Source organism: Phacochoerus africanus, chromosome 8 (genome assembly GCF_016906955.1).
Source record: "Phacochoerus africanus isolate WHEZ1 chromosome 8, ROS_Pafr_v1, whole genome shotgun sequence".
NCBI lineage: Eukaryota > Metazoa > Chordata > Mammalia > Artiodactyla > Suidae > Phacochoerus > Phacochoerus africanus.
Window position 1 is genome coordinate 12,048,570 of NC_062551.1, and position 23,153 is coordinate 12,071,722.

General features: G+C 50.1%; 1 protein-coding gene across 2 annotated transcripts; it reads left to right on the plus strand.

The window, feature by feature from the left end:
* Positions 1-1,736: 1,736 nt before the first annotated feature.
* Positions 1,737-22,673, plus strand: CHST6 (carbohydrate sulfotransferase 6). 2 transcript variants are annotated; one of them, XM_047792755.1, is made up of 4 exons: positions 1,737-1,873; positions 2,017-2,311; positions 19,318-19,392; positions 20,796-22,673. In XM_047792755.1, the coding sequence occupies exon 4, from the start codon at positions 20,812-20,814 to the stop codon at positions 21,997-21,999; it is 1,188 nt and encodes a 395-aa protein (XP_047648711.1). In that variant the 5' UTR covers positions 1,737-1,873; positions 2,017-2,311; positions 19,318-19,392; positions 20,796-20,811; the 3' UTR covers positions 22,000-22,673. The 2 variants fall into 2 exon arrangements, with proteins under 2 accessions (XP_047648711.1, XP_047648710.1); XM_047792754.1 differs by lacking the exon at positions 19,318-19,392.
* The last annotated feature ends 480 nt before the right edge of the window (positions 22,674-23,153 follow it).

Consider the following 23,153-nt stretch of genomic DNA (forward strand, 5'->3'; position numbering starts at 1 on the left):
CAAAGGTGAGAAACATATAGGATTTTATCCACTGGCTAAGTCATGGTTTGAGACAATTAATATTTGGCAGGGGAAATCCCTAATTTTGCCAAATGATTATCCCGTTTCTTTTGAATCAGGTGAGGCCCATAAAGCCCCACTTAGCTCCCGTCATCTAAGACTAATAAAGTCTTCTTTTTCTTCAAGTACATGCTTTAAAAAAATTTTTTCCCCATAGGTTCTAAATGCCTATAGGAGAAAATGTGTAATTGCAGAAATCTAAAGAGAATAAGTTGTCTGTAAATCGCTCTCCAGAGGTTATCACTGTTGGGAGTTCCTGATGTGGTGCAGTGGAAACGAATCCGACTAGTATCCATGAGGATGCCAGTTCAATCCCTGGCCTCGCTCAGTGGGTCGGGGATCTGGCATTGCCATGTGCTCTGGTGTAGGTTGCAGACACAGCTCGGATGCTGTGTTGCTGTGGCTGTGGTGTAGGCAGGCAGCTGTAACTCCGATTGGACCCCTAGCCTGGGAACTTCCATATGCCACGGGTGCAGCCCTAAGAAAAAAAACTTATCACTGTTGGCATTCTGATACACAGATACACATCTTTTTCATCGTTTGTTTCTAATTATTTGCTCTCGTAAACAACCCTCCTAAGAACCTTGCATATAAATCCTTTTTGCTAATTTATTTCCTTAAGATAGATCCTAGAGGAGTTCCCATTGTGGCTCAGCAATAACGACCCCGACTAGTATCCATGAGGATGTGGTTCCATCCCTGGCTTCGCTCAATGGGTTAAGCACTGGGCCTTTCGTTGAGCTGTTGTATAGATCACAGAGGAGGCTGGAATCCTGGCTACTGTGGCTGTGAGTAGGCCAGCAGCTAGAGCTCTGGTTTAACTCCTGGGAACTTCCATATGCCATGGGTGTGGCCCTAAAAAGGGGGAAAAAAATTCCTAGATCCTAGAAAGAAATTTCCAATTCAAAAAGCTTATGACCATTCTTAAGGATGTTAATTCATCTTGCCAAACCGCATCATGGAAAGAATGCACTAATTTATACTCGCAGCAGCAGAGGCTTCTTTTTTAAATCCCACCATGGATTATGAGAGGTCAGGATGCTGTCTTTTTCAGATGCTTGAACTCTGCTCTGTTATCTGTAGGAGGAAATAACATCTTTATTTATTGAAACAAAACCTGTATTTATCCGGACCTGCCATCAGGCCTGAGCCTCTGGGTGGAGATGAGGGCAGAGAGGGGCCAGGAGGAGGGAGACAGCCAGCTGCAGGCCTACTTCCTGAGGGCCACCTGGTGTCCTGGGCCCTCCCAGCTCAGACTCTCCTGGCATCAAGGTGCCTGGGACTTGGCTTAGGGTTGAGGCTGGGGGCTCGGGAAGCAGTTTGGATTCCAGGTCATTTGGCCGCGAGGATGCCACCGAGAGAGAGGAGGAGCAAAATTAAGATTCGCTTTCCTTCACAAGGGCCTTTTGTGTTCCCAGGGGCCTCTCCTTTCTGGGGATTGGAGGGACGGACAAGTTTGTTTGGGTTTTTGTTTTTGTTTTTGTTTTTTGGCCAATTATTGGGATGAGGGGTGACCGCGAGCACCCTTTCACAGCCGTAGCCAAACCGTGCGCCTCGGGCAGCCCCCGGCCAGCTGCCGCGCGCCTTCCGCGGGGCCCGCCCCTGGACGGCCGCCCCTCCCCCGAGGCGTGGCCCCTCGGCCGGGGGTGGGCTGGGTATCTGCAGCCGGGGGCCAACCGGCTCTTTCCTTCCTTCCCTCCCTCCCCGGCTCCCTCCCGCCTGCTCCGGGACCGCAGCCACGTCTCAAAGCGCCTCATTGTGCGCGCTCGCTCCGGCCGGCAGCGCCTGAGCAGCCCCGCGGGCGGCCGCACAGGTAGCGTGGGGCGTGGGGCGCGGGGCCCGGCCCCGTAGGGTTCCGGGGCAGGAGGGGCGGCGTCTGTTTCTCGTCCTTGCCCCAGAAAGACTCCCCCAATTTCCCGTTCTTACCACACTTCTCTCTCTCTCTCTTTTTTTTAGGGGATTCCTGCTCTGTTTCCAGATTCCCTGCGCCTTGGGTCTCCAGGTGCCTCCAACATCTTGGTATCCGCTTCCCAGGGCCGTGCCCCTTGCCTGTCCCCGGTGTCCCTGGGTGCCCCTTCACAGCTTTGGGACCTTGCAGAACAAATCAGCCCCTGCGGATTCTTCCGACGGGGAGACAGAGAGGCTGTGGAGTGGAACTTGGAAGAGACGACGTCCAGGAGTCTTTGCTAGGACTGGGAACAGAGACGTGAGCTTCCCGCCGCGCCCGTCGGGCAGGGACGCCTCGCCTGGGGTACGTTGGCTCGTCCTCTCCGCGCGGGACGACCACACCCTGGGCGGCTTGGGCCCGGGCGGTGGCACATCCGAGGAGACAGTGATAAGGCAGCGGGGAGGTGTGCGGGGAGGAGCCGAGGTGATGGTGGTGGAGGTGGTTTTATCAGAACGTGAAAAAGACATTACCTTCTCAAGCGCTGGTTCGAAAGTGTCTTCCTGGGGCCTCAGCAGCGCACGATGTCTCTGCTGAGGATACCTTGTCTCTTGCAACTTGAGTTTCAAACGGTATGCCCTTCATCTCGAAAGCCCTCTCTAAGGGCTTTCTCCTCCGACCTCTGGGGGAAAAGCAGCTCGGTGAGCCAGTTGAGAACCAGATCCAGCTGAATTTGAGGCCCCTGCTTCTGGCTGCTGGACCTTGAGCAGCAATAGAGACCTCTCTTGGCTTCAGCTGTAGGTCCCCAGCTAACTCTCTTTTCTCTTCCCTCTTGTCCCGGAGGCACGAGGATGGGAAAACGGAGGCCTCAAGAGCAGAAAGGACTTGGCTGATGTGAAGCATGAGGGAGTGAGCCAGGTACCAGCGCTAATGAGAATAACGTGCTGCTCAGTGAGCCTTACGGGTCCTGTTGCGCTTAGTGTGTAGGCGCTGTTAAAGCCTCATTTACACTAGTCAAGTGAGGCACGGAGAGGTTAGCAGTGACTTGCTCAAAGTCACACACCCTACTGATTGTAGAGCAAGATTTTCACCCAATCCAGCTTCAGAAGCCAGGCTTCTAGCCATTATTCACTGTCTGTTGTGTCTCTTCTGCCCCTGCCTAGGCTTGCCACTTGCAGGTGCTAGGATCCCTGCAACCTGGCCACATCTTCGCATTTTCCTCATGCAAAGGCTTTCTCATGGATTCTTAGAATATAGTTGGGACCCAAGATTTGGAAGATTCCTGAACAAATACTCCGAAGGGTACTCTGTGCCCGCATTGTTCTGAATGTTTTCTATATATTAACTCATTTACTCGTCAAAGCAAGCCCATGCGTTAGCTTATATTATTTCCCCCATTTATATATTAAAAAAAAAAAAAGGCACAGAGGAACTAAGTAACTTCCTCAAGACCACACAGTAAATGACCAAATGGAGTTCACACTCTCAGCCACTGTGCTCCTGCTCCGTCTAATGCAAGAGATGGGCTCCTGCTTCTAGTCTAGTAAGGAGAGTTAGGTACCGGAATGCAGAAATGAGAGCACTCGGGCTAGTAATAACAGCACTAAGAGTGATTTCTCAATGTCACCTAATACTCAGTTCATACTAACATTTCTTTCAAAAGTACCTCATGGATAACTTCCTGCCCTTGGCTGGTTCACATCAGAACCAAACAAGGTCCACACGTCGTTGTCTTTGGCTGTTAGGTTTTCTGAGATGTTTTCAAAACAGTTCCTTTTTTCCTTTTCCATCACTGACTTCTAAGAATGACTGCCTTTTGGAGTTGCCTGGTAAGAAGTGGGTTAAGAATCTGGCATTGTCACTGCTGTGGCTCGGGTTCAATCTCTGGCCTGAGAACCTCCTCAAGCATGGCCAAAAAAAAAAAAAAAAAGCAAAGTATGACTGACTTTTAAAAAATGAATGAATTGCAGTTCCTGCCATAGCACAATGGGTTAAGAACCTGACTGCAGTGGCTTAGGTTGCTGCCGAGATGCAGTTCGATTCCCAGCCTGGCCCAGTGCATTAAAGGTGTAGGTTGCAGCTGCAGCTCAGACTCAGTCCCCGGCCTGGGAATTTACATATGCTGAGGATAAGACCATTTAAAGAAGAAAGAAAGAAGAAGAGGGATCAAAATAAGTTAAAAAGGAGTTCCCATCATGGCTCAGTGGTTAACGAATCTGACTAGGAACAATGAGGTTGCAGGATCAATCCCTGGCCCCGCTCAGTGGGTGAAGGATCTGGCATTGCTGTGAGCTGTGGTGTAGGTCGCAGACGCAGCTTAGATCTGGTGTTGCTGTGGCTCTGTTGTAGGCCGGCAGCTACAGCTCCAATTGGACCCCTAGCCTGGGAACCTCCATGTGCCTCAGGTGCAGCCCTAGAAAAGACCCCCCAAAGGAAAAAAAAAAAAAAAGGTTAAAGAAATAAAGCAGAGAACATTCCAGATTATCCCTGTGTTAGAAGGCTCAGTCCACACCTGGAGGAACACAGAGGAATGTGCAAAACATGTACTGTCTACCCCGATTCCCTGCGTGTGTTACTGCAGAGAGGAGGTGGGAGCCCCAAACTTTAGGACCCTTCAGCTGTCAGGTGCTGTGATTGAGACCCAGTTAAGGGCTATGTAAAATACGCTTTGAGGATGCCAAAGCTCAGAGCCAGGGAAAAGCGTTTATGTGTTGATATCTGCTTATCTGCTCTGAAATGCCCCTGAAGTGGCTCTGAGCCAAGGAGACCTGAGGCTCCTTTCCCAGACTAATTTGATTTCATTTCCCAATAGATTCTTGCAGGCAGATCTCTTTCCTCCAGCAGCATCTGGGCTGCGCAACTCACCGCCCTGCCTCTGGATGAGGCCATGCAGCTGCTCATCAGGACCTGCAGAGAATCGAAACTGAGGCCAGGGCTTAGGGCCAGGCTTGCCTCCTGCCCCAGCCTTCTCCATCCCATGCCTCTCTCCTCTGGCCACCCTCAGGCCAGTGGGGAGATGGCTTGCAGGCACCCCTCTCCCTGCAATGAAAGCTGAAGCAGGCAAACTCCACCCATGCCTCCTTTAAGGGATGAAAGAGAACTGATACCTTATGACTGCCAAGTAATAGAAGTCTATTTTAAGGAGTTCCTGTTGTGGCTCAACAAACCCGGCTACTATGCAGGAGGACTCGGGTTTGATCCCTGGCCTCGATCAGTGGGTTAAGGATCTGGTGTTGCCTTGAGCTGTGGTATATAGTTCACAGTCACGGCTCAGACCTGGTTCGATTCTAACTCTAGCCTGGGATATGCTGCAGGTACAGCCCTAAAAAGCCAAAGGAAAAAAAAAAATCTATTGTAGACCAGCTGGAAAATGCAACAAAGCACTAGCAAGAAAAAAAAAATTGCTTACAGTCTGACCATAGAAGGATAAGTACCGGCACTCAGCATGGATCCTTCTGAATTTCTTTCCATACATGTTCATGTGTTTTTTAAAAAATACAGCTTTACTGAGCAATAATTCACATACTTTAAAGTTCAGTCTTCTAAAGTTTCAGCAAGTTCACAAGGGTACAGTAGATTCAGCCTCATGCATGTATCACCTCAAGGTTCATCCATGTTGTAGCCCGTGTCAGATAATATTGCCAGATAATATTAAGTTATATGGGTATTCCCTATTTTGTTTATCCATTCATTACTTGATGGACATTTGAGATGGTTCTCCTTTTGAGCTCTTTGCTGTGAAATGTTGCTGTGAAGGTTCATGAACACGTTTTTGGGTGGACATGTATTTTCAGTTCTTTTTGTCTTTATGGTATTTTGGAGTGAAAAGGCTGGATCACATGGAAACTCTGTATTTATTTGGAGGACGACCTTGTTTTACGCAGCAACTGCACCATTTTACATTCCCACCAACAAATTATAAGGGTCCCAGTTTCACCACATTCTCACCAACCCTTGCTATTATCTGTCTTTTTGCTGATAGCAAACCTGGTGGATGGGACATGTTATCTCATTCTAATTGTGATTTGCCTTTCCCTAATATTTAAAAACGTCAAGCATCTTTTCATGCACTTACGGACCATGCATCCATCTTCTCCAGAGACATACCCACTTAAATCTTTAGCTTATTTTATTTAAACAATGTTTAAAATTTAGTTGATTTACAGTGTTGTGGCATTTTCTGCTGTACAGCAGAGTGACTCAGGCATACATATATATACACATTCTTTTTTATATATATTTTATTTTCCATTATGGTCTATCCCAGGAGATTGGATATGGTTCCCTGTGCTATACCAAAGGACCTCATTGCTTATCCATTCTAAATATAATAGTTTGCTTCCGCTAACCCCAAACTCCCAGTCTATCCTCCGCCCCCTGCCCCGTCCCCAGCAACCACAAGTCAGTTCTCTATGTCTGTGAATCTGTTTCTGTTTTGTAGCTAGAAACAAAATATTTCATAGATAACATTTGTGCCATATTTTGGATTCCACATTTAAGTGACATCATATGGTATTTATCCTCTTTCTGACTTATTTAGTATGATAATCTCTAGTTGAATCCATGTTGCTGCACATGGCAAATCTTTGGCTTATTTTATTTTTTTCTTTTTTGGCCATCCCACGGCGCATGGAATTCCCAGGCCAGGGATCAGATCTAAGCCATAGTTTTGATCCACACCGCAGCTGTGGCAACACTGGATCCTTAACCCACTCTGCCAAGCCAGAGATCGAACCTGTGTCCCAGGGTTCCAGAGATGCTGCCTGATCCTGTTGCACCACATTGGGAACTCCTTTTGCTCATTTTAAAATCTAGTTGTTTCTTTCATTGTTTGTTTGTTTTTGCTTTTGGTGTGCATCTGCTTGATGTGGGATGTTAGTTCCCAGACCAGGGATCAAACCCTGGGCCACGGCAATGAAAGTGCCAAGCCCTAACCACTCGATCACCAGGGAACTCCCTCTCTTTTACTGTGTTGTTGAGTTGTAAGAGTACAGGTCCCGGACTTCCCGTCGTGGCTCAGTGGTTAACAAATCCGACTAGGAACCACAAGGTTGCGGGTTTGATCCCTGGCCTTGCTCAGTGGGTTAAGGATCCGGCGTTGCTGAGACCTGTGGTGTACGTTGTAGTTGCGGCTCAGATCCCGAGTTGCTATGGCTCCGGTGTAGGCCGGCGGCTACAGCTCCAATTAAACCTCTAGCCTGGGAACCTCCATATGCTGCGGGAGCGGCCCTAGAAATGAGGAAAAAAAAAAAAAAGAGTATAGGTCCCTTACTGTATATATGATTTGCAGATATTTTCTCCCATCTGTGGATGTCCATTGATATTTATGTATTTTTAACAAAAGCATTTTTTGTTCTTTTGTCTTTTCAGAAAAGGCCGAACCCAAGGCATATGGAAGTTCCCAGGCTAGGGGTCGAATCGGAGCTGTAGCTGCTGGCCTACACCACAGCTCACAGCAACTCCAGATCCTTAACCCACTTAGCGAAGCCCGGGATCAAACCTGCTCTGTGTCCTCTTGGATGCCAGTCAGATTCATTTCCACTGAGCCACGACGAGAACTCCAAAAGTGTATGTTTTGTTACTTGTGTTTTTTTCCGCTTGACTTTACATAGTTCAGTGCTCTAAAGTTAGACAGCTAGCTTTCAAATTCTGACTCAACTGGGTCTTTTAGGCAAATTCGCAAGTCTTTCTTTTTCTTTTTTTTTTTAATTGTCTTTTTTTTTTTTTAGGGCCGCACCCGCTGCATATGGAGGTTCCCAGGCTAGGGGTCGAATTGGAGCTATAGCTGCCGGCCTACACCACAGCCACCAGCAACGCAGGATCCGAGCTGCATCTCACGGCAATGCCGGATCCTTAACCCACTGAGCAAGGCCAGGGATCGAATCTGGGTCCTCATGGATGCTAGTCAGGTTCATTTCCGCTGAGCCACAACGGGAACTCTCGCCAGTCTTTCTAAAACTCATTTTCTTGTATGTAAAATCAGGATAAGCAGGAATCCCTATGGTGGCTCAACGGGTTAAGGATCTGGTTTTGTCGCTGCAGCAGGTTGGGTCACAGCAGCTTGTCGCACTGCAGCAGCTGGGGAATATCTGTGTGCCACAGGTGCAGCCAAAAAGAAAAAATGAAATAGGGATGAGCGTCAGCCCCAGTTCTCAGGGTTGTCACAAGTTAGTTCTCATTGAATAATCAGAAGGCGGGTAGAAAAGGCTTGGCATCCAGGAAGCCCGCAGCAGGTGGCATTTACTGGCGTTTATGTGTCCTACCCCACCAGACACTCATCTTCCTCCTCCTCCTCCCCTCCCTTGCTGCTTTCCCTTTGTCTCCTGTTTTGCTTTTCTCGTTTCCCTGCTCGACTTTCCTCCTCTTTCTTGCCCTTCTTGTGAGCCTTCTCTCCAAAGATGCCCTGGGCTCCATTACAGCTGGTTTGCCTCCAAGGGGTGGCCCTTGATGCCTAGAGTCCATGGGTTCCTCATCCAGAATCTTTTCTTTAACCTTTGGGATTCCTGAACAGGGATGGCCTCCAGCTGTTGCCAAACCGAGAGAAATCTGAGCCAGGGATCTGAACCTAGTGTTACCTTTCCCTCACTTAGGTTCTGTGCCAGGGAGAGGCTGGTTAAGGGCACACAGAGCGGGGTACAAGACAGCTGGATCTCTGGCCTCCTCTACTATGGTGAACCAGCCCCTGGCCTGTGGCTTGGTTTTCCCATCTGTACAGCAGGTGGAACAGCCCCTTCCTGTGTCTCACAGGCCAGGAACAAGTCCCAGATGTTTAGAAGCGATGGTGACATCAAGAGGCTCAGCAGAAAGAGTTCCCGTTGTGGCTCAATGGGTTACAAGCTGCCTGGTATCCATGAGGATGCAGGTTCCATCCCTGGCCTCGCTCAGTGGATTAAGGATTGGGCATTGCCATGAGCTGTGGTGTAGGTCGCAGACACGGCTCAGATCCCATGTGGCTGTGGCTGGTGCCAGCAGCAATAGCCCCAATTTGACCCCTGGCCTGGGAACTTCCATATGCTGCAGGTGTGGCCCTAAAAAGCAAAAAGCAAAAAAAAAAAAAAAAAAAGGAGGCTCAGCAGAAAGGACTTTGGGGCCAGTGGGGAACTACTCCTTTTGTGTTTTTTGTTTTTTTAGGGTTTTTTTTATCTTTTTGCCTTTTCTAGGGCCGCTCCTGCGGCACGTGGAGGTTCCCAGGCTAGGGGTCGAATCAGAGCTTTTGCTGCTGGCCTATGCTAGACGACAGCAACTCGGGATCCGAGCCGCATCTGCGACCTACACCACAGCTCACGGCAACGCCGGATCCTTAACCCACTGAGCAAGGCCAGGGATCGAACCTGCAGCCTCATGGTTCCTAGTCGGATTCGTTAACCACAGAGCCACGACGGGAACTACTCCTTGTGGATTTGGATCACAGAGTACCTGACAGCAGTTCTGCAAGTATTTATTAATATCATCTGCTCAGTCTTTGGGACAATCTCTGACATGGCACTTACTGTCTTATTCAGCCAGGAAATTAACTTTTGTTTGTTTTTTGCTTTTTTGGGCCGTACCCACAGCAAATGGAAGTTCCCAGACTAGGGGTCCAATCAGAGCAACAGCTGCCGGCCACAGCCACAGCAACACGGGATCCGAGCCCCATCTGCAACCTACGCCACAGCTCACAGCAACCCTGGATCATTAACCCACGAATTGAGGCCAGGGATGGAACCTGCATCCTCAAGGATACTAGTTGGATTCTTTTCCGCTGCTCCACAACAGGAACTCCTAGAATTAACTTTTTTTAAAGCAATTCTGTAATTTTAATATTAGGTTGTTTTTTGTTTGTTTGTTTGTTTTTTGGCCTCACCCACAGCATTCAGAAGTCCCCAGGCCAGGGATTGAACCCAAGCCACAGGACACAGCATTGAGAATGCTGGATCCTTAATAGCTAGACTACCGGGGAACTCCTAGGGTGCCTTTCTTTCTTTCTCTCTTTCTTTTTTTCTTTTCTTTCTTTCTTTTTTTTTTGCACCCTCCTTATCATAAGGAGTTCATGGGCCAGGGATCAGATCCGAGCCACAGTTTCAGCCTAATCCACAGTGGCGGCAATGCCAAACCTTTAACCCACTGTGCTGCACCAGGGATCAAACCTGTGTTCCAGCAGTCCCAAAACGCTGCTGATCCCACTGTGCCACAGCGGGAACTCCAGAGGTGTCTTGTTAGGGAAAAAGAGGTTATGGAAATTGTCTTGTGGAGCAACAGGTTAAGGATCCAGTGTTGTCACTGGAACGGCTTGAGTTGCTGCTGTGGTGCAGGTTTGATCCCTGGTCTAGGGAACTTCCTCATGCCACAGGCAAGACCAAAAAAAAAAAAAAGAGAGAGAGAGAGATTACTTTACAATCTCTACTTCCTGAAATGTGGCTTAAGGCTTAAATAGCTGGATTTTTTTTTTTTTAAATGAATCCCACTCTTTGAAAGTGGGTACTGCGTTTGTGACTACACAACTATGAGCAACTGTTTCTGAAATGACAGGCATTAAAAATCTGCACTGGAGGAATTCTCGTCGTGGCTCAGTGGAAATGAATCTGTGTAGCATCCATGAGGATCCCTGGCCTCACTCAGGGGGTTAAGGATCTGGCATTACCATGAGCTGTGGTGTAGGCCAGCAGCTGTAGCTCTGATACGACCCCCTAGCCTGGGAACCTCCATGTGCCACTGTGCAGCCGTAAAAATGACAAGAAAAACAATCTGCACTGGAATTCCCATTGTGGCCCAGCGATAACAAATATGACTAGTATCCATGAGGACATGGGTTCGATCCCTGGCCTCGTTCAGAGGGTCAAGGATCCAGTGTTGCCATGAGCCGTGGTGTAGGTTGAAGATGTGTCCCAGATCCAAGTTCCTGTGGCTGTGGCATAGCTAGCAGTTGTACCTCTGATTTGACCCCTTGCCTGGGAACCTCCATATGCCGTAGGTGTTGCCCTAGAAAGCAAAATAAATAAATAAAATAAAAAGCTGTGCTAACCTCCTGCAACCGCAGGACCAGTTCGATGTCATCCCATGTGCCAGTAGGCAAGGTGACTTAGTGGCCTGAATACACAGGACCCAGCCCTCCACTCTTGCTGATCTTAGATACAGAACCAGGTCCCACCAGGCCTTTTGATAAAATTGATTTAGCATTTCTCTTCTCGCTGCTTTATCTTGTTAATTGCGAGCTGGCTAGGCTGTTGGTCATTATTATAGAAAGCTGGACAGAACCTTCACTCTTGGTGCCTTTGCTTCCCTGCAAATTACCGTATTTACAGAAACGGCATGCTTCATTTCTCTCTTCACTTACTTTGTCCCGAACCATGTCTGTTTCACATTTCTTGAGGCAGGGACTATTTCTCCAATTACACTTTTACACCAGTGATGTTCTGAGTTGAATGAGGGTGAGGCAAGTAAAGAGGTGCGGGGAAATTTGAGGAGCAGTTCTGGGTAGATTGTATATGACAGGGCAAGTACACACAGCCTAGGAGTTGAAAATCCTGGGTTATGATCTTGTCAGCAGGGTCTGCTGTGAGGCCCAGGAAAGCACAGATTACTAGGTTTTGCTTTCTTTTCCTTTTCTTTTTCTTTTTTTTTTTTTTTTGGTCTTTTTGCCATTTCTTGGGCCGCTTCCTCGGCATATGAGGTTCCCAGGCTAGGGGTCAAATTGGAGCTGCAGCCACCAGCCTACGCCAGAGCCACAGTAACTCAGGATCCGAGTCACATCTGCGACCTACACCACAGCTCATGGCAATGCTGGACCCTTAACCCACTGAGCAAGGCCAGCGATCGAACCCGCAACCTCATGGTTCCTGCTTGGATTCATTAACCACTGAGCCATGATGGGAACTCTTAGGTTTTGCTTCCTTTAGCGGAAAACCTGCAATGAATGGAGCTGGGTTCGGTGTGTTTTCTTGAGACATTCTTATCTCCAGCCTGCTGGGTCTTCCGTAGACCCTTGACCGTGAAATGCTCCTTCTCAGAGCCTTTAGAGAAGGCTTTGTCTGACTGGCTGACTCCCCAGCTCTTCTCTCACATGGCCCTTCTCCTACTCATCCCTATTCATCCATCAGATACCAGTTTTTAGTAATGATTTTTATTTTTTCCGTTATAGCTGGTTGACAGTGTTCTGTCAGTTTTCTACTGTACAGCAAGCTGACCCTGTCACACATCTATGTATACATTTTCATTATGCTCCATCATAAGTGACTAGATAGAGTTCCCAGGGCTATACAGCAGGATCTCTTTGCTTATCCACTCCAAATGCAGTAGTTTGCCTCTTAATATTAACCCCAAATTCTCGGTCCATCCCACTCCGTCCCCCTCCCCCTTGGCAACAACAAGTCTGTTTTCCAAGTCCATGAGTTTCTTTTCTGTGGAAAGGTTCATTTGAAAAAGCACTTTTTTTGCTTTTGAGGGCGGTACTGTGGCATATGGAGGTTCCTAGGCTAGGGGTTTAATTGGAGCTACAGCTGCCAGCTTACGCCAGAGCCACAGCAATGCCAGATCTGAGCTGCATCTGCGACCTACACCACAGCTCATGGCAACACTGGATCCTTAACCCACTGAGCGAGGCTGGGGATCAAACCTGCATCCTCCTGGTTCCTAGTCGGATTCATTTCCACTGAGCCACAGCGGGAACTCCCCAAAAAGCTAAGGAAAGTTTTCCCTACTTGAACTTAGCTCTGTGCCCCCAGAGCACTGTCCTTCACCTCATTCCACTTATTATGAGTGTGGTTAAAGGATCACTTGTTTCATAGCAACCTTTGCAGCTAGAAATTAAACTGAGGGCCGTGGCCACATGTCCTGGGTTTACTTTCATGCTTTGCCCATAATATTAATGTAATAAATGTTTACAGAATAAAGAAGTACAGGTACATGCACTAAAGAATTTTAGATAAAATTTCAGGTCATTTATAGAATTTCTAGTATCTATGTACTTTATTTAAGGTCCTATATACTTTTTAATTTTTTTTTTGTCTTGTCTTGGGCTGCACCTGCAGCATATGGAGGTTCCCAGGCTAGGGGTCAAATTGGAGTTGTAGCGGCTGACCTACACCAGAGTTACCGCAACACGGGATCCGAGCCACATCTGCTACGTACACCACAGCCCACGGCAATGCCAGATCCTTAACCCACTGGGTGAGGCCAGGAGTCCAACCCACAACCTCATGGTTCCTAGTCAGATTTGCTAACCACTGCGCCACAACGGGAACTCCTACTTTTTAATTTTTTAATTTATTGTGGTTGATTTACAGTGTTTCATGTATACAGCAAAGTGAGAGATATATGTACATACACACACACACATACACATATATGTATATATACATAAATTCTTTTGGGGGGGGCCGCACCCACTTGAACCTGCACCACCGTTGCAGCCTATGGTTGCACCGTTGCTGCGACAATGCCAGATCCTTAATCCACTGTGCTTTAAGGGAACTTCTGTGTGTTCTTGTTCAGATTCTTTTTGGTTATAGGATATTACAGGATATTGAATATAGTTCCCTGTGCTGTACAGTCCTTGTTGTTTATCTATTCTGTATATAGAAGTGTGTATCTTTAATCTCAAATTCCTAATTTATCCCGCTCCTCCTTTCCCTTTTGGTAACCGTTGAGGTTTTTTTCTCTGTCTGTGAGTCTATTTCTGTTTGTAAATAAGCTCTTTTTTTTTTTTTATTTGCCTGTTTAGGGCTGCAGCTGTGGCATATGGAAGTTCCCAGGCCAGGGTTGAATTGGAACTGCAGCTGCTGGCCTCCGCCGCAGCCACAGCAACACAAGATCTCAGCTGTGTGTTCGACCTACGCCACAGCTCACAGCCTCATCTTTTAGGCTACCAGGGAACTCCTCTATTTTTGCTTTTTAAGGAACCTACAGACTGTTCTCCATACTGGTTGCACCAAGTGAGATTTCCACCAAGAGTGTAAAAGGGTTCCCTTTTCTCTACACCCTCTCCAGTATTTATTATTTGTACATTTTTTGATGATGGACATTCTGACTGGTGTGAGGTGGTACCTTATTGTAGTTTGGATTTGCATTTCTCTACTTAGCAACGCTGAGCATCTTTTCACGTGCCTGTTGGCCATCTGTATGTCTTCTTTGGAGAAATGCCTATTTAGATCTTCTGCTCATTTGTTTTCCTTCTTTTTGGGGCTGCACCTGTGGTATATGGAATTTCGTGGGCTAGAGGTCGAATCAGAGCTGCAGTTGCCAGCCTACACCATAGCCATAGCCTCAGCAACGCCAGTCTGAGCCACATCTGCAGCCTACACCACAGCTCATATCACCACCGGGTCCTTTAACCCACTGAGCAAGGCCAGGGATCGAACCCAGATCCTCTTGGATTCTCGTCAGGTTCTTAACCTACTGAGCCATGACAGGTGTTCCATGCCCATTTTTTTTTATTAGTTCATTAGTTTATTTGTTTATTAATTTGGGTTTGGTCGCACCCACAGCAGGGGAATCAGAGCCACATTAGTGACCGTACAAGTGCTTAACTACTAGGCCACTAGAGAATTCCTGTGTGTTTGTTTTTATTTTTATTTATTTATTTATTTTTGTCTTTTTCTAGAGCCGTGCCTGGGGCATATGGAGTTGCCCAGGCTAGGGGTCGAATTGGAGCCACAGCAACGCCAGATCTGAGCTGCATCTGCGACCTACGCCACAGCTCACAGCAATGCCAGGTCCTCAACCCACTGAGCAAGGCCAGGGATGGAACCCGAAACCTCATGGTTCCTAGTCGGATTCATTTCCGTTGCCCCACGACGGGAACTCCTTTTTATTTGTTTTTATATTGAGCTGGATGAGTGTATATTTTGGAACTTAATCCCTTGTCAGTTGCATTGTTTGCAAATATTTTATCCCATTCTGTAGGTTGTTGATGGTTTCCTTTGCTGTGCAAAAGCTTTTGAGTTCATTTCGAAACCCTGTGCTGTGGTTTTCATTTCTCTAGGAGATGGATCCCCAAACATATTGATGTCAAAAGTGTGTTCTGCCTGTGTTTTCCTCCGGGAGTTGTTGAGTGTCTGGTCTTACATGTAGGTCTTGAATCCGTTTTTGTGGCATCTCTGCGGTGCCAGTGGAGGGAGGGATAGGAGAGTATGAGGCTTGCTTGAGGAACAGGATGATTCCAGATTATCTGAAGTATGGAACGCTGTCTGGGAATGATGGGAACAGAGGCTGGGAAGCTGAGGGTTGCTCAGTGGGAGAATGGCATGATCACATGTGCGCTGAAGGCAGCTCCGGCGGCTCTGGGTGGTGTGGATTAGAGGGAGCAAGGTGGGAGATTTTTCCAGAATCTAGGGGGGAAATGTACATTCCAGGACTCACATGGCCTTCTTGTGGTACTAGTGGTACTTGATGTCTCTGCCACTCAGACATCTGGGTTCCTTGACCATCTCATGGGTGGGTCTTTAATATCCCCAACTAGATTGTCAGCTCTATTATGATGGAGTCCCTGGACGCCGGACCTCCTCTTGCTTTCTTTTTAAATTTTTTTAATTTTTAGGGCTGCACCTGTGGCATACGGAGGTTCCCCGGCTTGGGGTCAAAGTGGAGCTGCAGCTGCTGGCCTACACCTCAACCACAGCAACGCCAGATCCGAGCTACGTCTGCGATCTGCACTGCAGCTCATGGCAACACCGGATCCTTAACCCACTGAGCAAGGACAGGGATCGAACCTACTTCCTCGTGGATGCTAGTGAGGTTTGTTACCACTGAGCTACAACGGGCACTCCTAGAATTATTTTAACTTAGTTATTTTAAAATAGGTAATATGCTCATATGGGTCACAGTTCAAGCTCTTTTTCCAGCTCTTTCACTCTCTTCCTGGGGAGATGAATGTGGTCCCTGTTGCATAAACTTTCAGGGATACCCTCTGCTTCTTCAAGCTGTGTGTATTATTTTGACAAAAGGAAGTTTTTTCTTTTTGTTTTTTTTAGGGCCACTCTCATGGCATATGGAAGTTCCCAGGCTAGGTGTTGAACTGGAGCTACAGCTGCTGGCCTACACCACAGCCACAGCAACGCCAGAATCAAGCCGCATCTGCGACCTCCGCCACAGCTCATGGCAACGCTGAATCCTTAACCCACTAAGCGAGGCCAGGGATCGAACCCGAATACTCACCGTTCCTAGTCAGATTCATTTCCGCTGCGCCACCATGGGAACTCCAACAAAAGGAAGTTTTTAAGCGATTTTATGGGAGTTCCTTGGTAGCCTAGCTCGGTAAGGATCTGGGGTTGGCACTGCTGTGGTGCAGGTTCTATCTTTGGCCCAGGAAAACTTCTGCATGCTGTGGGTGCAGCCAAAAAAACCAAAACAACAACAACAAAAAACACTTTATGACAAAAAATCTTCAGTGACTTGAGAAAGACAATTCTGTAAGGTGGTCCTGGTTATCAGAATAGGAGGGAGAAGAGTTCCCATCGTGGTGCAGTGGTTAACGAATCCGACTAGGAACCATGAGGTTGTGGGTTTGATCCCTGGCCTTGCTCAGGGGGAGTTTTCTACTACTTCTCTGGCCTCGTGCACTTTGCTCCAACCCATCTCCCTTGAAATATATGATTATTTTAATCATCACTTTCAAAGACTTGGTGGAAATCAGAGGCAGGGCTCCCCACCTTGGAGGTGGACCTGGGGGAGGCACAGGGGACAGAGGATGTCACTTCTCTCACGTGAGGCTGTGTCTGTAGGAAGATGGTCCCCTTTTCCGACTTTTACAAATAAAACTTGAGCCCACAGGAGTTCCCTTCGTGGCTCAGTGGTTAACGAAGCCAACTAGGATCCATGAGGATGCAAGTTCAATCCCTGGCCTCGCTCAGTGGGTTAAGGATCCGGCATTGCCATGAGCTGTGGTGTAGGTCGCAGACATGGCTCGGATCCCACATTGCTGTGGCTGTGGTGTGGACCAGCAGCTGTAGCTCCAATTAGACCCCTAGCCTGAGAACCTCCATGTGCCACAGATGTGGACCTAAAAAGCAAAAGCAAAAACAAAAACAAAACATGAGCCCACAATGCCCTTACCTGTGCCTTTGGGATTTGGGGCCACCTCAAACGATTTTATCCCCCTTTCCAAAAATTAGACAAATCATTAATATATACCCACCCAAAACTAAAAAGGAAAGAATTCCTACGGGAGGCCCATCATGCTTTCAGGATGGGGGACCTCACTGGGCAAAGGCTTAGGAGTGGGACCGCGCCAGTGCATCCCGCTGAGGCTCTGGCCCTTAGCAGCTGCATGTGCATGTCTCCGAGCTCCACTTCCTCAGCTAAAACAGACAGGGGTCATTTCTACCTCCTTAGGGATCTGGGAGAGTGGAATTCCATCAGGAAGACAGAGGACACGTCCCAGTGCCTGCCTGACGTGTCCCTCCTAAGTTGAACCCCGGGGCACTTGGTGGGCTTGCTGGACCTATGCTGCCTTCTCAGAAAACTCCCAGCTGGGACCTGGCCTTCTCTGGACACCCCCGGTGGCGAAGATGTTTTAATCCCCTTCCTAGTTCTCGAGTTCCAGTCAGAGGATCCGATAACAGTTCTTGTATTGTGTGGGTCACTTAAGAAACCCCTGGCATCCCTCGAGTGCAGGTAACAAGCACCTTGGTCTCAGGTCAAAAAACTGTCCTTATCCAGGGAAGGGCACGGCTGGCCAGGGCAGCTGCGTTTGGGCCCAAGCATCAGGGTCCTGTGTTTTGCAGGGATCTCCCAGGGGTGGGAGAGGCCAGCCGCCTGCAATCAGAAAGGGCTAGGAACTTAGAAATAAGTCCTGGGTGGGCCCAGATTTCCTGCTGGTCTGGTTCCTTGGTCTAAAAAACTGAGATAATCATGCCCAGGGGCTGTTGAGTTAAATCATCCAGCACTTGGAGTTCCCTCTGTGGTTCAGAAGGTTAAGGGCTGGACATTGTCTCTGTGAGGATGCCGGTTCTATTCCTGGCCTTTAAGCCACAAGCTGCAGTGTAGGTCACAGATGCAGCTTGGATCCCGTGTTGCTTTCGCCGTGGTGTAGGCTGGCAGCTGCAGCTCCCATTCAGTCCCTCACCTGAGAACTTCCACATGGCGTGGGGGCAGCCCTAAAAAGAAAGAAAAAAAATCATCCAGCGCTTGAGGTAATTTATGTCAGCAAATAGAGTTAGCGTTATCTTCCTCCCTCTGCTGTACCCTTTTCTCAGGGGAAGCACATCCTAGGGGAGCGGAGAGGAAGGAGAGGAGGTGACGCGTGCAGAGCAGATGGTTGGGTGCTGTCTTTGTCTGCCAGGTGATCCAGATGTGGGCGTGGGATCTAGGAGGCATTTCTGGGCATCCCTCACCCACTCCTGCCACCTCCTGAGAAGGGGAGGGAGCAGAGATAGGCTCTGCTCACAGCTGAGACACTGGCTGCCCTCACCGGTGACAGGGACAGAGAAGGTGGCTTGGTGGGGAGCAATGCTTTGAAAGGAAGGAGGCGACTTCCAGGCTCTTCCTCTCCAAAGCAGCGCGTCCTTGAGATCACTGCAGGAGCAGCGGGACACTCTGTGGAAGTTCCTGGGCCAGGGATCAAACCCATGCTGTAACAGCAACCCCAGACACAGAAGTGACAGCACCAGATCCTTAAGCCACTGAGCCATCAGGGAACTCCACGTGGGACAGTGTTTTTTAATTTATTTTTTATTTCTTTTTACTACCGCATCTGCAGTGTATGGAAGTTCCCAGGCCAAGGCTCAAATCAGAGCTGCACCTGCTGGCCTATACCACAGCCACAGCAACTCGGGATCCGAGCCCTATCTGTAACTTGCAGCAACACCAGATCCTTAACCCACTGAGCGAGGCTAGGGATCGAACCCACATCCTCATGGATACTAGTCAGATCCTTAACCCACAGAGCCGCAATGGGAACTCCCATGTGGGACATTCTTAAGATCACTAAAGGACTCAGAGTTGGTTGGGGGCTACAGGGGGCCTGGGAGATGCTGGGATTCCTAGCATGGGTGATCTCAGGGGTCTTACCTGGGTGACTTCCCATGATACCTCCTCTGCAGACACAGCTGAATGCTACAACAAGACTGGTAACCTGGGGCGTGTGCAGTAACTGGGGTGTGTATGGCCCTTTCCTCCCATGTGTGTGTAGCAGAAAGAGGACATTGTGTCTTTGAGAAGTCAGGTCATTTGCCCCAGGTCTCACAGCTCCTGAGTGGCATCAGAGGGACTCAAACCCTGCAGGAGAGACTGTCCTTTCCTTCTGCTGTGGAAAAATGTATCCAGCTTGGTGGTCCTGACCCAGCTCCAGCCAAGGGCAGGGCAGCTTTGCTCCACCCGTGGGGAGCTTTCCATCCGTCTGGGTCCAGGGCCATCTCCCCCTGTGGGGCTCTGACCCAGCCTCCCTCCTGCTTTCTCAGGCTCTGAAAAACCTCCGAGCATCTCTATGGGTTTGTGATTGAGGTGTGCGTGTCTGCCAGCAGGCCTGGACAGCAGTGAGTAACCTCAGTATTGGAAAGGGGTCTGACTCTGCCCTCATCTCTCCCCTTCTCTGGCTCCATCCTACCTCTCCCCTAGCTGGTTTCTTCTGCAAACCCTGGTGAATCCAGAAGGGTATCCACCCCTGGAATTCACGTAGCCTGCAGCTCCTCACTCCCCATGGGTGAGAGCTAGAGTTGATGTCCTCTATTTAGTGGTTTATTTTTTATTTTTTATTTTTTTTGTCTTTTTGTCTTTTTGTTGTTGTTGTTGTTGCTATTTCTTGGGCCGCTCCCGCAGCATATGGAGGTTCCCAGGCTAGGGGTTGAATCGGAGCTGTAGCCACCGGCCTACGCCAGAGCCACAGCAACGCGGGATCGTTAACCCACTGAGCAAGGGCAGGGACTGAACCCGCAACCTCATGGTTCCTAGTCGGATTTGTTAACCACTGCGCCACGATGGGAACTCCTAGTGGTTTATTTTTAGTAGCAAAAAGTTGTATCTATTTGTTTAAAAAGTCAAATTAAGATGTCCCCATTGCCTCTCAGCGCCAAGGAACCTGACTAGTACCCATGAGAACTCGGTTGGGTCTCTGGCCCAGCTCAGTGGGTTAAGGATCCCCCACTGGGGTGAGCTGCACACAGGACTTGGAGTCCTTGTAGCTGTGGCTGTGGTATAGGCTAGCAGCTGCAGCTCTGATTTTACCCCTAGCCTGGGAGCTTCCAAATGTTGTGGGCGTGGCTCTAAAAAAAATAATAATAATAATAAAAAAAGGAGAAAAAAATTTAGCTACACAACCTAAAATTGTTCCCCTAAAAGGAATTTTTAAGTGAAAAGCAGGAATTCTTTTTTTTTTTTTGTCTTTTCTAGGGCGGCACCCGCCGCACATGGAGGTTCCCAGGCTAGGAGTCAAATCAGAGCTGTAGCTGCCGGCCTACGCCACAGCAACGCGGGATCTGAGCCGCATCTGCGACCTACACCACAGCTCACGGCAACACCGGATCGATCCTTAACCCACTGAGCAAGGCCAGGGATCGAACCCGAAACCTCATGGTTCCTAGTCGGATTCGTTAACCACTGAGCCACGAAGGGAACTCCAGGAATTCTGCTTGAAATATATTTCCCTCTCTAGATGGGGAGGGGGGTTGATGGGGAGAGAGAGAGAGAAAAAGAAAAAAGCATGCATTGTCCATAGTATTGTGCAAAGGTCCTCTTGCTCTGCAAAGACTAGATCATGGCTAACGTCTTAACGCCCCATTCCTGCCAAAGCGCCCAGATGAGAAGGTTCTGGCCTTGGGAAGCCCTCTCAGGTGGGATGGACGAGTCCTGGGGCTGCTCGCTGGCAGCACCAGTCAGGAGTTGGGCTGTGGGATGGGCAAGCGGGCCGCGGTTCCTGACAGCTGCACTCTGCCTCTCGCAGGTCCCTGGCCGGCGGCATGTGGCTGCGGCGCATCTCCAGCACGGCGGTGACCGCGCTCCTGCTGGCGCAGACTGGCCTCCTGCTCTTCCTGGTCTCACGGCCCAGGCTGCCATCTCAGGCGGGAGGCGAGGAGCGGGTGCATGTGCTGGTGCTGTCCTCCTGGCGCTCAGGCTCGTCCTTCGTGGGCCAGCTCTTCAGCCAGCACCCCGATGTCTTCTACCTGATGGAACCCGCGTGGCACGTGTGGTCCGCGTTGTCACAGGGCAGCGCGGCGGCGCTGCACATGGCGGTGCGCGACCTGGTGCGCTCCGTCTTCCTCTGCGACATGGACGTGTTCGACGCCTACCTGCCCTGGCGGCGCAACCTGTCGGACCTCTTCCAGTGGGCGGAAAGCCGCGCGCTCTGCTCGCCGCCGGCTTGCAGCGCCTTCCCGCGCGGCGCCATCAGCAGCGAGGCGGTGTGCAAGCCGCTGTGCGCGCGGCGGCCCTTCGGCCTGGCCCAGGAGGCCTGCCGGTCCTACAGCCACGTGGTGCTCAAGGAGGTGCGCTTTTTCAATTTGCAGGTGCTCTACCCGCTGCTTAGCGACCCGGCCCTCAACCTGCGCATCGTACATCTGGTGCGCGACCCGCGGGCAGTGCTGCGCTCGCGGGAGCAGACGGCCAAGGCGCTGGCGCGCGACAACGGCATCGTGCTGGGTACCAACGGCAAGTGGGTGGAGGCCGACCCGGACCTGCGGGTGGTGCGTGAGGTGTGCCGCAGCCACGTGCGCATCGCTGAGGCCGCCAAGCACAAGCCGCCGCCCTCCCTGCAAGGACGCTACCGCCTTGTGCGCTTCGAGGACCTGGCGCGGGCTCCGCTGCCCGAGATCCGTGCTCTCTACGCCTTCACGGGACTGAGCCTCACACCGCAGCTCGAGGCCTGGATCCACAATATCACACATGGGGTCGGGCCCGGCGCGCGCCGCGAGGCGTTCAAGACCACGTCCAGGAACGCGCTCAATGTCTCGCAGGCCTGGCGCCACGCGCTGCCCTTCGCCAAGATCCGCCGCGTGCAAGAGCTGTGCGCCGGCGCGCTGCAGCTGCTGGGCTACAGGCCCGTGTTCTCCGAGGAAGAGCAGCGCGACCTCTCCCTGGACCTGGTGCTGCCGCTGGGCCCAAGCAGCTTCAGCTGGGCATCATCCACCGCCAAGCACCCCGGGCCGTAGCGGAGGTCCCCAGCTGTGGCTGGGGGTCGCCAGGACCGGGAGACTCAGGCATGGGGGGGTGGGAGCCGTGGTACGCGGGGGCACAGGCTGCCACTGGAGGGGCCGGGAGTTTGGGAGTCCTCTCCCACCCCTACCCCGTAGTAGGGGAACTGAGCCCCCAAACTATGTTTCTTTCTTGATTTTACTTTTTAGGAGCTGGGTTCCCATCAGACACACACTTCATGGAAAGCAGCCTTGCGCCCCCACTTCCTCTGGGCACAGGGAATAGGTTCAGATGACTTGGCTCCTCCTCCAGCACTTTGTTTCCCCTTTATTCTCCCTTGGGATGCCTCACCACGCCGCTGAGGTTGACCCAGCCCTGTCTGGGCGTTCAGGGGGCACTGTGGTGAGCTCTGCCTGAAGTTGGTACATCACCCCCTCCGGGTACCCTAGTCTCTGTCCCGCCCCACCTTTGGCATCATACGGCACCAAAGCCAAGGCTTTTATATTCACCTGTATCTTCAGCAAGAAATCAGACAGGGTGCTTCTGTCTTGTGATCTCCCCTTAGCCTCTCTCTGCCCCGTCTCCGAGCAGCCCACATGCCCTCATCACCTGCCTAAGTAAGGCGACCCTTTGATTTGTCCTGACAGAAAAGATCCTCCCCACAGAAATAAACATACTAACCTGTACGATACAGATTAGAGTTTACAGCCTGTAAAGTTTGAAAGCAAAATGCAAAAGTGACGGGTCTCGTTACACAATGAGGAAGATGAAGGGAAGAGGGACATTTGCTCAGAGGCTGCAGTGGGGACGAGAGAGCAAATCAGGTTTGCAGAGACCTGTCACCTGGATGAAGAAGAGTCCCATTTTCCCATTTTATTTGCTCAACGGATGAGCAAGCAGCCATGGTTGCAGCCATCGCTGCGAGGTGAGATCCAGGAAGTGGTGAGCTCTGGGTCCAGACCACAGCGTCTAGGGAGCCTCCTGGATAAGCCTGGAGGGAGGCAGTGAGGAGGAAATGTGGCAGGAGAGGGCTGGGGAGGCCCGGGCAGCAAGCCAGGCAGAGCGTGTGGCAGAGCAAGAGGTTGGCAGCAAGATCAGTGTCTGGAGGGCAAGTCATGGGGTGAATGTAACTAGATAAAGCTGGCCAGGAGCTTGGAAGGAAAAAGGCTCT